The sequence below is a fragment of the Camelus bactrianus genome, chromosome 4 (assembly GCF_048773025.1).
Source record: "Camelus bactrianus isolate YW-2024 breed Bactrian camel chromosome 4, ASM4877302v1, whole genome shotgun sequence".
Taxonomy (NCBI): domain Eukaryota; kingdom Metazoa; phylum Chordata; class Mammalia; order Artiodactyla; family Camelidae; genus Camelus; species Camelus bactrianus.
Window position 1 is genome coordinate 18,948,317 of NC_133542.1, and position 14,510 is coordinate 18,962,826.

The 14,510-nt window shown below is 40.0% G+C and overlaps 1 protein-coding gene across 3 annotated transcripts in view; it reads left to right on the forward strand.

Annotated features, from left to right (window-relative positions):
- Nucleotides 1-315: 315 nt before the first annotated feature.
- The window catches only part of SLC24A2 (solute carrier family 24 member 2), a 224,043-nt gene continuing 209,848 nt past the window's right edge, over nucleotides 316-14,510 (forward strand). For all 3 annotated transcript variants that reach the window (XM_074361516.1, XM_045509886.2, XM_074361517.1), the window contains exons 1-2: nucleotides 316-522; nucleotides 2,409-3,497. In XM_074361516.1, the coding sequence (XP_074217617.1) occupies nucleotides 2,565-3,497 (933 nt within the window). In that variant the 5' untranslated portion in view covers nucleotides 316-522; nucleotides 2,409-2,564. The remainder of the gene's footprint in view (nucleotides 523-2,408; nucleotides 3,498-14,510) is intronic.

The following is a 14,510-nucleotide window of genomic DNA, read 5'->3' on the forward strand; positions in this document are numbered from 1 at the left end:
GAAATATGTGACTGCTGTCACTTTTAGCAGATAATTGGAGAGGAGGTGCCCAGCATAGATGACCCCAAAGTTGGCAGTACTTTCAGGCTTTAGGAATCAGGCGCGTCACCGACCTGTAAGATTTCTCCTCTCTGTCCTTGCTCGCCTGCAAATCCTGACCCCCGACCTCACTGCGGAGCAATCTCCTAAGAGACGGCTTCCCGCGTCGCCTCTGCGCGGAGGAGGCGTGGAGCAGAGGGCGCGGGAGCAGAGCACGCTGCGGCCACGCTCCCCGCGCAGAGCCGAGAGGGAGGGGCGGTGGGGGCTGGGGGGCCGGGCAGCACCAGAGGCGGCGCGCGGGGCTCGCGGCGGCTCAGTCTCTTCCCGAGCCCAGCCCCGGCCGGTGAGAGCGGCGGCGAGCGCGAGCCGGAGCCGGAGCCTGGGCCTCGGAGCGAAGAGGCAGAGGGCCGGAGAAGGCGGAGGACCGGAGCGGCGGGCCGCGTTCTGGACCCCGTCGTGTTCGCGTCCTCCTGGCGGATCCCGGTAAGTGCGGGCGGCCGAGCCCGGGCCAGCCTCCAGGCTTGGTGGCCGCAGTGGTCGTTGTCCCCGGGTCCCGGTTGCGGGCATACCGCTGCTGCGCTGTAGGCTCACAGGTGGCTCCGCGGTGGACATGGGTGCCCCAGGCCCCGAAAGGAGTTAGCTAACTCTCTTCGCTCTGGGGCGCGGTTTCCAAGCCTCTGTTTCTCCCACCCCAACCGCCCCTGCTCCCGGCTCGGGCCTACAGTCGGGGGAGACTCGAAGAGGGGCGCTCCCCTTCCCCAGCCACCTACCAGTGTTTGGGAAGATGCCATCAAGCCCCTCCCCAAGCTGCATCCCAGTTCCTGGCTCGCTTGTGGGGCGTCTGTCCTTTAGTTTTATTTTCCTATTAACCCACCCGGGAAAGTTTGGGACCACACAAGGCAAAGTTGGGGCGCAGCTGGGGGTGCACTTCGCCGGCGGAGGCAGCTCTAGTGGAGTGGAGCGGTGGGTTTGCTGGTCGAGCTTGGCTGGGGCTGGAGCTGATAGCGCACCCTGGGAGTTGAGCCGGTCCCTGCCGTTTGCCCCGGCCAGCATTGTGACGATCCCCGGAGCGCAGTGAGTCGCTTAATCGTTCACGCTAAGCATAGACATCTGCCAGCCAGCCAGAAATCTCTGATGGGTTAGGTATATCTCAGGAGTAACAGCGTCTCAGCCTGATTTTACTTGGGCTCCCTCTGCAAACCTGAGTTCCAGCTAATCTCTGTAACTAGCGTGTGTTTAATTAGCTTAGTTTACACTTGAGATGATCTCAGCGAATGTCTCTAAAATGAAATCGTTGATTCAAGAAAAAAACCAAAACCAAAAAAAAAAAACCAAAAAAAAAAAAAAAACCAGAGCAGTGTTTTTCAAGAAGATTTAAAAGGGGAAACTTTGGAATATCAACTGTCACGTCTGGATATTTTACTCTTCTCTTCTGTAAAAGAGAGAATGAAAACTGCTTGGGTATCTAACCTACTAGAGAGTCAGTGTTGGGGGCTATTTTTGGTAGATTTTGTAAACAGAGGTCTTACTGCATCTTGCATATTATTTATGAAATACACATCTGATCTTTTCAAATAGCCTTCTTGTTAGGAGTTGTTTGATTTACTAAGTTGTTTAAAATACGACTAAAGGTTGTTTTTTAAAAATAAGCTTTAGATGAAAACAATGTCTTGATGTTTAAGGAAGACAGTTTGTTCATGTCATCAGAACATTATTTAGTAAACAAATTTTTAAAGGGCTACTTTTCTGCATCTGATCTAGGAGAGGCTTTTCATGAAAAAAAAAAAAAAAAGATCCTGAGATCTTTATGTATACAGGAAAAGAGTGCTACCTGCTCCAATACTCAACCCTCTCCAAGTGATAGATTAAGTCAGAAAAGTGTGCCTGCAGCTGGAATTATATAATTGCACCAAAAGAAAATACAGTGAATAATTGTTGGTTGTCAAATAGGTAGATAATTCTAAAGGAAGTGGTATCTTTTTTTAGCACTGGGAATTTATTTACATGATTTGAGGTGGGCTAAACAGATTTTCATCTACATCTATAAAATTTTTATTCTTAACATAGTCTACATCTAATACTGGATTTACCAAAATGTTTGCCTTTGTACATTATCATAAGTGCCTAATATGTGTTGCATCCCACTCTTAATGCTTCGTGTATTTTAACTCATCTTATCCTCAGTCGAATGCTTGGTGGTAAGGGGCTATAATTGTCCTAATTTTTAAAACAGAGAAACTGAGGCACAATAGAATTAAGTAACTTACCCAAGGTCGTACGGCCATATTACAGGACTTTTTCATATGTGCAAAGTTCTTTTGTAAAAAAAAGACATGATTTACTTATCCTTGTGTTTATTTTTATTTAAGCATAAATGTTGAAAATATTTCCTGTGAAGCATAAGAACCTGTGATTGTGGAAGCACCCCCACAAGCACCATTAACTGTCAAGGGAGGAAAAGTATGAAAGAGGCATCCAGTTGAGTCTACAATTTGAAGACCACCGCATCCTCCAGAGTATCCAGGATGGATCTGCACCGAAGCACCACCGTCACTTTCCTTGAGAAATGGTGTTCCGATAGGTCACCATCTGGCTGCAGGAGACATTATAATATCAGGAAAAAACTGAAGTTAATTCGAATCTTAGGCCTTTTCATGGGCCTGGTAGCCATTAGCACTGTCCCATTTTCAATCAGTGCCTTTTCTGAGACAGAGACACAGAGCCCAGGAGAGGCCAGTGGTGCCAGTGGCCCTAGGGTAGCACACAGTTACCATCAGAGAACTCTCCTAGATTTAAATGACAATATTCAAGACTACACTCCACAGCCACCTCTTTCTCAGGAAGGCAAATCTGAGAACAGTACTGCAGATCATGCCCAAGGAGACTACCCAAGAGACATCTTTTCCCTCGAGCAGCGCAGAAAGGGCGCCATCATTCTCCATGTCATTGGAATGATCTATATGTTCATAGCTTTAGCCATTGTCTGCGATGAGTTCTTTGTTCCTTCTTTGACTGTCATCACTGAGAAGCTGGGCATCTCTGATGATGTGGCTGGAGCCACCTTTATGGCTGCCGGGGGCTCGGCCCCAGAACTTTTCACGTCTCTCATAGGGGTGTTTATTGCTCACAGCAATGTTGGCATTGGCACAATTGTGGGCTCAGCGGTGTTCAATATCCTCTTTGTCATTGGCATGTGTGCTCTGTTTTCTAGAGAAATCTTAAACCTGACATGGTGGCCACTCTTTCGGGATGTGTCCTTTTACATCATTGACTTGATCATGCTGATCATATTTTTCCTGGATAATTTTATCATGTGGTGGGAAAGCTTGCTTCTCTTGACAGCTTACTTTGGCTATGTGGTTTTCATGAAATTCAACGTCCAAGTAGAAAGATGGGTGAAGCAAATGATAAATCGCAACAAGGTCGTCAAGGTGACAGCACCAGAGGCCCAAGCAAAGGTTGGTGGTTGTGGTTGTTTATTGAATGTTCTTCTTGACCATAGCTCTGAATTATGTTTTTGAGATCTGCTACTTTCTTTTTAATGGGATGGTGTTTGGGGCTGTAATGGAGAGCAGATTGTTTTCTGCAGTTCTTGGATAGCCAGACTAACGTAACCATGGGAAGAATAACTGGAGGGTATTCTGGGGAATGTCTAGTAAGTTCTCAAGCTACTTGCCTCAGAGTAAAGTAAACATAGGTTACATAAGCTTCACAGAGCAGACTCAGCAGTTACTTGTCTCTCATTTTCTGAAGGTAGGCATAATGATTTTGTGAACAGTCTGATTTTCATGGGAAAGTGTACATGTGCCTTGTAAGTTGCAGGGCTTTTTTTTTATATATATATATAATGGACATGTGACAGTTATCAAGAACACTCTCTTTAAAGATGCTTAGAGAAGAAAGTTTATTTCGGTCACCAGAGCTATACCTTTAAGTCAGCATCCTAGATCCTCTCAGGACTGGTCATCTGAGTGGATCACGGCCATGCTTCTTGATCCACACGATGATACGTCAGACCTTGACCAGGAACTGATCAGGATCTGTAAAAGAGAATCGTAGGCAAGCCCTGCCGCCTGCCTCTGGAGCTCGATGGCTCATTTTGCACACCATGATAAACATGACCCCAAATATTTTTTATAGTAGAATTTGAGGGAGTTTTAATGACAGTAGTGGCCATCCTGCTACTGACGTAGGAAGCAAATGGGTAATGAGCTTGGAAGAAACTGATCTGCAAAAACAGAAATTAATTTTTTAAGATAATCAATGGGCAACATCAATAAAATTTTATATTAAGTCAGGTAATGCAGTTCTGATTTTTTTCCTAACATTGGAAGGTCATCTCTGAATGTGATTTTAAACAGAAAACCAAAATACCTATGCAGACTCTTCATACTAACACTTGGGAAAATTCTCATGTATGCAAAAAACAGATGTTGAGTGAAGGGTGAGATGTTTTGTCCAGAATGAAAGAAAATGATATTAATTTAGCATAATTCCTTTATGTTCAAGTTTGATGACCATCCATCATTTCTGTAGCAGCCTTGAAATGGAAGCAAAGCACAGCTGATAAACCCACTAGTAATAGTTCTGTTTATTCAAAAGAGAAGTGTTTCATACTGTGTTTTTTCTAACATTTCACTCAATGTATGGTGGTTTATTAGAAACTGTAGCAAAAAAAAAAAAAAGTCATGGTAAATAAGCTCTCAGCTATCCTTGAAGACGTAGACACGGTCATCACTGAAGCCCCCTCCCTGATCTAATTTTGTAGCCAAAAGGATGATCCCTCAAGCTGTCTCCTCAAGCCTGACTGCCAGTTTGAGTGGTTTGCATTAGTCTATGTGTTTATTTGAATTAGAATGCTGAGCAATTGCCAAGGGAAAGGCGTATTTTTTAGAGGAAAGGGAATAATTTGGTGGCTTATAAATATCCCAGGCACATCAAGGATAAAAAGTCTTCTTAAGAACTCAATACTTTTTCGTTTTGTTACGCCACAGTGAAACTTCATTAATACAGACTCGGCTAAAGGTTATGTTGGCAATAAGTATGAAACAGAAACTTGCAGAGCAGTTCAATGGTGTATTGAAGATTGCAAGGGGATTTATTCTGATGGTGGCGGGGCAGGGGTGGGAGGAGCAGATTTTGTGCATTTAGTAATAACTTTTTAAATATGGTTTACAGACAGTATTTAATCAATTATAAGTCACTCATTAAATCAGCTCTTGGAAGATTTTTTCGTACTGTTTTAGATGACTGTCATGTCATTTTCATAATAATTTAAAACTCAATAACTTAGGCTGATGTTCCTTAACAGTTGTTATTCATATACATAATTTTTGCAGTGCTTAATGGTGTGCATTTTTAAAATTTGGGAATTCTTAATTTACATAATGAGAAAGGAAAGATTATATTCATGACTGTATCTCCTGTTTCTGATTTACCCCAAAAATATGTTAATTGTATTATTTTCCTTTGAGCACCAAATAGCTTTAGTTTATTCCATTTAATCATTATCATTTATTTTGGCATTCAATTACTAGATTGAACTATAAATTATCATGGGACCAGAATTTTTTTTTAAACATAGCTATGTCTTGTTTGGCATTCCTCAAAAATGTTAGAACACAGATGTTTTTAGGTGGCATTGTGCATAATGGTGTGTGATTTCCTTTAGGAAATTTCACCTTACCAATTTCATTTTTGAATTACTGTTGGAAAAAAATTTTTTCAGCATTTGGTCTTCATCAGATGCCTGATTTCAGAATCTTACGGAGATTTTGCTCTCTAAGCACTGAACATAAGGTGTCCCAAGGAAGGATAAGTCCTTGAGCATGGCTGTCTCCTTCTCTGATCTGCGAAGTTGCTTTCTGGCTGTATACACCACCTTACCTACCAAAGTCAGTGCTTCTGTAATATCATCAGAACACTGAGAAAAAGGACTCTAAGCCAAAGGCAGCCGTTGATGGAGTCTTCATAGAGAGAAATGTACTATACAAGATTTCAGGAAGCAAAATACTAAACACATTTTTAGACAGAACTACCTCATTGTCTTATTTGCACAGTTATGGAGCAGGGGAGTACGGGAAAGTAGAGGAAACATGTTTTAGATATTTTTATACTAGTCATCAATGGTTCTTGCTAAAAATTCATCAATTCTGCTGGGCTGTAGGCAGTGAAATATCTTTTAAACTACTTGGTTCATAGACAAGTTGAAAGTCTTAATTTGGTTCCATTGTTGATGGTGGAGCATAGAAAAATAGAAAATGTGAACATTTTTCTCATAGTTAAAGCAATAGTTTCCCACTTTATTAAACGGTTACACCTTGTATATGGTTTTTTATTTGATATTATTATTATTATTATTATTATTATTATTATTATTATTATTATTATTATTATTATTTCATTTAGTGATATTATTATCCTTTTTAAAATGTCATGGAGTCATGACTTGGTAAAGAGACTCTGGGCTTTGATTCAGGGAAAAAAGATTTTCACCCAGGTGTGTAATAAGCCCTGTGACCTCAGGGAAGTCACATAAACTCTCTGAACCTCAGGTCACTAATTTGGAAAATGAAAATAATAATACCTACTTCGTAAAGTTGGGAAAATTATTAAATGAAGAAATGAATGGTAAGCAGCTAACGTAGTCCTTGGCAAATGTGGGTTGTTCACTAAGTGTTAGTTCCCTTCCTTTCATCTTTCATTCTTAAAAGCAAATCGGGATAAATTATTTCAAATTTGAGAATTTCAAAACATTTCTTGAAGATTTTAATTCATGCCAGTCAATCATTGAGTTAAGCAGGCCATTATCTCCCTTAGGGGTGTATGATGTTTGTCATATTGTAATACTTATAAGCCAAGTTCATATACAGTGAATATATACACAGAAGATATTATTACAAACTCCAAGAAAACCTTCAAATGCCTTTGTTGTCCTGAAATTTTATTTTGTAGAATTTTGTTTGAAGTAAGTAGGCCATTGACTTGGGTTTGAAAATATCTATGCTAAGCAGAGATTTTTGTTTTAAGGATATTTTTATTTATAAGTGATTGGGACTCTCTTCTAAAAACCTCCCCATAGCTGGTTAGGAATTAATTTGAATCCTGCAGGATGTGAAGCAGTGGAGTTTCAGGGCATCTGGCGTGTTTTGCTGTGTGCCTGGCCCAGCTCCTGAGGTCCGTTGATCTGCTATGGTGCTAGGCTGTCATTGGCCTAGAAAGCAGCTGTCCATGGTATTTAACTTCTTCTTAGACTTGGCACTGTAATCTGACAGCAAGTCAGCCCAGTTCAAATGAAGGGAATGGTCTAAATAAAGATGCTTAAAGCTGGATAGTTGAAGGCAGGCTACTTAGTTTTAGGTGTGCCTTGCTTTATTCATTTTGTGTGTTCGTGAAAAGTTGTTTGTCAACAGAGTGTTTGCAATGCAATTTGTTATTAATATTCATGGAAAAATTGAAACGGGAACCATGTTATAAATATTCCTTATAAAGTAAAGTATCTCTGGTAAAATGCTAATAATTATATAAATACAATGTGTAGTCCCAAGCTTGCTTAAGGCACAGAATGTAAGTTCAATCTTTGTTCCCTCTTCATACCTAGTAGGTAAACAGTAAAATTTGCCAATTAATGTAAAAATTTCAAGGAAGGTAAGGTAAGATTATCCTTACAATGAATAAAAGGATATTATTACTTGACAGACTTAGAAACTCTCTCAAAAGAAAGAAAATACAGGCATTAAACCTGTGATTGTAGTATTCTTTTGAATTCCTGGACCCAATTCCAACATGGGTAGGGGTGGGAGATGCTTCCCATATACCACCAAAAAATTCTCGGACACCAGCAGGGTGTCCAAGAATTTAACTCAGTTCTAACACTCTCTACCCAAAGATAGCATCGGATTCCACAGGTTAAGAGTTCAGTCCTGCAAGACTGTGCCCCCCACTACCCCTACTTCAGATGCAAGTCACAAGTCCAAGTTGTTACCTGTACTTCCGGCTATAAGTCAGAGATTCCAATGACCCCCTCCTCAGGCTCAATTAATTTGCTAGAGCATCTCCCAAAACTCAGAGAGACATTTTACTTGCTAGATCACTGGTTCATTATAAAAGCATATAACTCAGGAGCAGCCAGCTGGAAGATATGCATAGGGTGAGGCATGGGGAAAGTTCATGGAGCCTCCATGCCCTCTCCAGGCTTGCCACTCTCCCAGTACCTCCATGTGTTCACCTATCCAGAAGCGCTCCGAACTCTGTCATTTGAGGGGTTTTATGGAGGCTTCATTACATAAGTATGGTTGATCAAATCATTGGCCATGGGCAAACTGATTTGACCTCTAGCCCCTCTCTCCTCCCCCGAGGCCTGGGTTGGGGCGGGAGGGTGGGGGGTAGTTCCAACCCCTTTAATCACACAGTTAGTGCCATTAGCAACCAGCCGCCTTCCTTAGGTACTTTCCAAAAGTCACCTCGTTACCATAACAAAAGATACCTTTATTCCTCTCAACACAGGAAATCCCAGGGGTTTTGAGAGCCAGGAGCCAGGAATTGTGAATGAAGACCAAATATGTATGAGAATTATATTCTGATCATCTGAATGACCAAGTATATATTTCTTACAAATCACAGTATCACAAGTGTGTTTGTTCGTGCTATTTTCCTTGTTTTGTTTCCCTCTACTTTTGTTAAAAGCAAACCCTTCAGTTATTGAATATGGTTCAGAGAGTCAAGGAGGCACTTTGAGAGACTCAGAAAGCCTAGTGGATTTTAGTACACAGAGGTCAGATTGTCCTTGGCTCTTCCCCTTGCTGCTCTGGCTTCTCCAGCAAGAGTGGACTTAAATGTGGCAGTGTTGAGAGCAAGAAGTTATCACATCTCTTCCTCTCTCCTTTTCCCCTCCTCTATCTCCATTTTGTTCTTCTTCTTCTTTTTTTTTTTTTTTTTTTTTTGGTAGCACTAGGTAATTCGTATTTTAACTGTAACAAGGAATGATATTGTTATGTTAAGCTGCTCTCTGGCAGTGGAGGGGGGAAGTACATCTCCAGCGTGGATTTGACTGGTTTAGTTTTTCCACTCTTTCATTTTAAACCTTCTTTTGTTTTAAATAAGTCTCTAGTAAATAGAATATAGCAGCATGTTGTTTAATTCAGTTTGACAATCATTATCTTTTACCTGCAAAGTTTAGTTTATTTACACTGATTGTGATAACTATTACATTTGGATTCATTTCTATCACCCTATTTTATACTTTCTGTTTGTTCTGATCTTTCTGTTTCTTTTTATGATTCTTTCTTGCCTTTTTTGTTTTGGATTAATTTTTTTCCCCTAAATCTTCTTTTCCCATTAATAGTTTGGAATTTATACATCCTATTTCTATTTGAGTGTTTACCCTAAAATTTTTAATGTGTATATTTAATTCAACAGAGTATAAAATTAATTAATATCTTTATACTCCTGCTGAACAACCTAAGGGCCTTAGAACATTTTAATTCAATTACCTCTTCCCATTGTATATGATTTGAAGTCTTCAGTTGAAGTTTTACCTTGATGTTTTATAACGGCATTATTGAAGTATGATCTTCACTTTTTTAACCCTATGAATTAGACATTTCGTTATACCATCAATGTTTTTAGATGTATCTACATTTTTGCCAGTTTTTTCCTATCTCATTTCTTTTCTCACATCAGACCATTTTTCTATGATTTTTTTTCTTATACTGGCTTACATTCTTTATAAGTTCCTTTACCAAGAATCTGTTAATAGTCTATGCTCCTGATTTTCATTTGCTTAAAGATTGATTTTACTTTTGTTCTTGAAGGATAGTTTTGGTGGGTAGAAAATTTTCTCATTCCACTTTGAAATTATAATAATAATAGTTCCACTGTCTCTGACTTCCATTTTTGCTGTTGAAAAGACTGCTGTTGGTGTGAATAGTGCTTCTTTGTAATATGTTTGTCTTTTTTCCTGATTGCTTTTAAGATTTTCTGTTTGTTTCTGGCATTCAGTGTTGTTCTTATGCTTTGTCAGGTGTGGTTTTCTCACTTATTTATCCCTTATTTGGGATTCAGTAGACTTTCTGAATTTGAGGATTAGTGCCTACCACCAGTTGTGCCTCTACTTCATTCTTCCCCTAATCTTCTAAAATTCTGATTGGATATATATTGTACTATCTCAGCCTGTCCTCCATGTCTTTTAACTACTCATCTTTTTTTGTGTTCCTCATGCTGATCATTTCTTTATATCTGCCTTCTACTTTTTAAATTTCTCTTCGATTTTGTCTAATCTGCTGCAGAAATTAGCTGTTTAGTTTCTAATTTTAATTCTATTTTTCATTTCTAGAGGTTTCTTGTGGCTCTTTTTCACCCCCTGTCAAGTTGATTTTCATTGAACTTTACCTGTAGGGTGCCACTGAGGCCTGAGTTCTAAATGTCTTCCAACAGAGTAGACTTTATTTGCTCTTCTGTCAAGTGCCTGTGAGTCCAGCCAACCTGGAACCATTCTAACCAAAATGTTTGACTTTTTCTACTCAGGTAGTGTGTGAATTCAGACTCCAAACCCATGGGTGAGCCTGTGGTTAGAAATTCTTAAGGGAGACTTTTCCTTGCATTTTCTTTTTCAGTATCACTCAAAACCAAGACCAAAATAGGCACATTCTACTATTTCCCTTTGCTAGGCAGATTTTTTTTTTCCTTATCCACCCACTAAGTGTCAGTCCTTCAGGATTTCTAGCTTACTGGGAGTCGAGGTCCCTAAAATTCCTCCTTCCTATCTAGCCTCATGTTTGTAGCTTCCGTAGTCCTAGTCTCTAGCCACCCCAGCATAGCAGATATCTCAGAGACAAAGCAACATGGACCCCTCTGGATTTGTACTTAGTTGGTGTTCTGGGTTCTAAGTAATCCCTACTTCCTCACTAACATAGTTGGATAATTCTGAAATATATTAAAAAATATATTATCTAACACTTTGAGGTACGTAGACTGAAAATGGCTTCTCTGAATGCTTAATCCATCAGATTGCTTGCTGAAAAAATATGTTTCAGACTACTTTGGATTTGTCAAATGACAGTGCATATAACAAAGGGTGTTAGCATGTATTTTAATTGTACACTTTCAGAATGTTTGCTACACCCTGACCATTGTAATAAAGCTCCCATCAACAGATCCTACCAATGGCAAATTTTGAGTCAAATCAGATCTAAGAGGCAATTCTAACAGAAAGTTATATGGGGCCACTTTAAATTGTAGATTTGCCTTTTAAGCAATATTTTTACCATATACTGAAAGTCTATAAAACCACATCAAAATACAAAAAAGAAAATTTAAAATAGTCTGTAATCTTTCCATTGCACCATCCAAAAAAAAATTTGTGCACATTTTTGCATGTATTCTTCCAGACTTTTCTCACATGCACACACACACACACACACTCACACATACACACACATGCACATACATACCTATATATCTAAATAAGTTGGAATGATATTAGATATACACAACTTTAAACTTTTATTGACCATATACCATTTGAATATTTTTTAACTTAGTTAATTATGGGCATTTCTTCATATCATTAAATGTTTTTCTAAAATATTATTCATTGTTTAGCACTATCATAAAATAGAAAGTCATTTTCATGTTATATTTCACTACTATTAAAAATGCTATAACTAACAACCTTACACATGAATTTCTGATTTTGGAGAAGCCGAAATTCTGGATCAAAGTATATGAGCTTTTTAAAGTTTCTGCTATGTTGCTACATCCTTGATAATGTTGACTGTTATAATTTTAATAGTTTCCAGTTTCATAGGTGAAACAGCATTTCATTGTTTTCATTTGCGTTTCTTTGAGAGGTTGAAAAATATGTTTTTTGAGAATTAAATTTTTCATTTATAGGTTGTCAGTTTCCTTTGTGTCCTTTGTGTCATTTTTAAAGTTTGCTGTGATGACTCAAAGATCTCTTACAAACATATGCAGAGAATCACTAACTTTAGCTTTCATCTCTCCCCACATTTCCACACCTAAATCAAGGCAGGAAGGTTTTGCAGTTTTTGTTTTAAAGGATGAGTTATTCTGAAGAAGGAGGCCTCATGACCTAGGAGTTAAGAAATGAGGTTCCCAGGGACTGGGATGTGTCCCAGCCATGTGACCTTTTTGGATCCTGTACCTCCTAGGACCCCTGCCTCCAAATCTGGAAAATGGGAAAATTGACCCACATGACCTAAAAGATTACTTTCAGCTTGTCATTTCTGTCCTCAGAGGCTCTCATAATTACAATGTGGCATACGCTAATCAGGTCAAAGTAACAGTCTAACACGTTTACCGAAAACGGAAGACCAGATTCTAACCATTCCCACAGCACCAAACACTTTTCCTAACTTAGCTTGCATGTAGTACTTTCACTCAAATGATTTAATTGACTTGGCTAAACAGTAATTTTAGCTCAAGCATGCCGTGGGAAGTAGTTCTTCCAGGCAGACAGGAGAACAACTTGCACGGGAGAGGATGGTTTAAAGTTTACTGCAGGACTCTACACCCCCTCAGCTTTGTGGCTTTGGGCAGTGGAAACCCTCCGTGGCAGCTGAATGTGTGTGCCTGGACCGCTGGTCTCTGCTGGTCTCTCCAAAGTCAAGAGAAAAGAGAGATCTGAAAACTGGACTCATGCTTAATACCAAGTCTTTACCACATCACCACTCAGAAATAGATCCTATGTCTACCTGCAGATCAAGAATCTGAGGACCAGAAAACAGAAATGATTGCCTAAGGCCCAAATTTAGTGGTATTAAACTGAATTTGAACTTGGGCCTGTCTGGCTCCTAAACGCATGCTATTTCTCATAGTGCTTCCCACTGGACAGCTGGGAATAAAGACAAAGCAAACCTTCCAAATGAGATGCACATTTCATATTAGACTCAGTAAAGTCAGTGACTTTCAAATATTTTTTAACCATGACCCCTGCTAAGAAATATATTTCAAATCTCAACCCAGTGTATATACACACACGTACCTACACATACATATGTATATGTTTACATATATATAAATAAAATCTGCTTGAGACATTTATATTTCTTATATTTTTCTATTCTATTAGAAATGCTAGTTTCAACCCTAAAATAATTTTACAACCCACTAATGAGCTGTGACCTAAGTTTTACAATATACTGTGTTAAGAAATTCCCTTTTCATCCTTCTTGCTCTTACCAGGATTGCCCTGTAAGCCTGTGCTAGCTTACTGCACAAGGGCATCTATCTGGTCAAGGGGGTGAACAGGGACAGAAATCCAGACATCAGTCTACTGGACAAGCTGTGTGTCTGGTGTAGGAATGCAGCTGCCCAGAGAAATAGGTGCCTTTTCTTAATTCCACAAAGGTGCCCTTTAAGTTGGGAGTGGCTTTGCTTCTTACCCTCTCTAGCTCCGACATAGACTGATTGCAGGGTCAGAAAAGTGCAGATCAAAGCATGATGTGCTCCCTGAGCCTTGACTCATCCTTGGTTCCCAATGAGCTTGTCATTGAGTGGGAAAGAAATGTGGTTGAAATAGGGAGGTAAGAAGCAGAGCCCTGACAAGAAGACTGATGCTGCATTTCAATTAGGTTGGTTACCTTTTAGGTTGGATTTGTAAACCAAATGATGCAGACACGGTTCTTGTCCTGGTCAAAAGTGATGATTTTGGAAAGGGTCTGGGCACCAGGCTTTATTAATGCCTTGTTTACGGCCTTCAAGGATGCACTCAGAATCCTGCTTTGACAGGAACTGGGCCTGGAGAGATGGAGTCCCTTTCATCCCACCCACTGGCTGTCTAATCCTGGTCCAGGCACTTTCCCTCAAGTGTCTTCTCTGAAAATGAAGGGGCTAGTGTATCTACAGAGTCCCCACTAGCTCTGAAAATTCTGTGCTTCTCTGGTAATGGGACACAAACAAGTATATGTCTGTAATTGTGGGCTGCCCAGTAGAAGGGGTGGTCAGGTAATGAAGCCCTGAACTGATCTCCTTCCAAGTACGTTGCCAATTAAGAAGTCCAATTAAAGGGGATTAGTTCCTTCGGAGGGATAACAAGGGCTTCTTTACCCGTCCATAGGACCTTCTTGAAAAGGGTCAAGGTTTCCGATGCTCTATAAGTAACTTTCTCTTTTCCTACTTCATGGACGCTGAGCTGAGCAAGCAGGTTACAGGTAGAAATACTGGTTTCCCCTTCGGCAGCCCAGTCCTCCCACTTAAACAGTCATCTGTTGCCCTAACCACTCAAGCAGGTTGAGCCAGTTTCATTTTTTCCTGCCACCTGAGAGCAATGAAAAAGATGTCGAACCACTTCTGTTATTTTAGGCATATGGTAGGCACTGAACACTGGCACTTTGCAGGAACCTGTGACTGTTTTCTGAGAGGGAGGCTGACGGTTAAGGGTTAATACAATAGAATTATAATTCAAGCCTGGGATAGAGTGTGACCCTCTTGGCTGTGTGATCTTGGGCAAG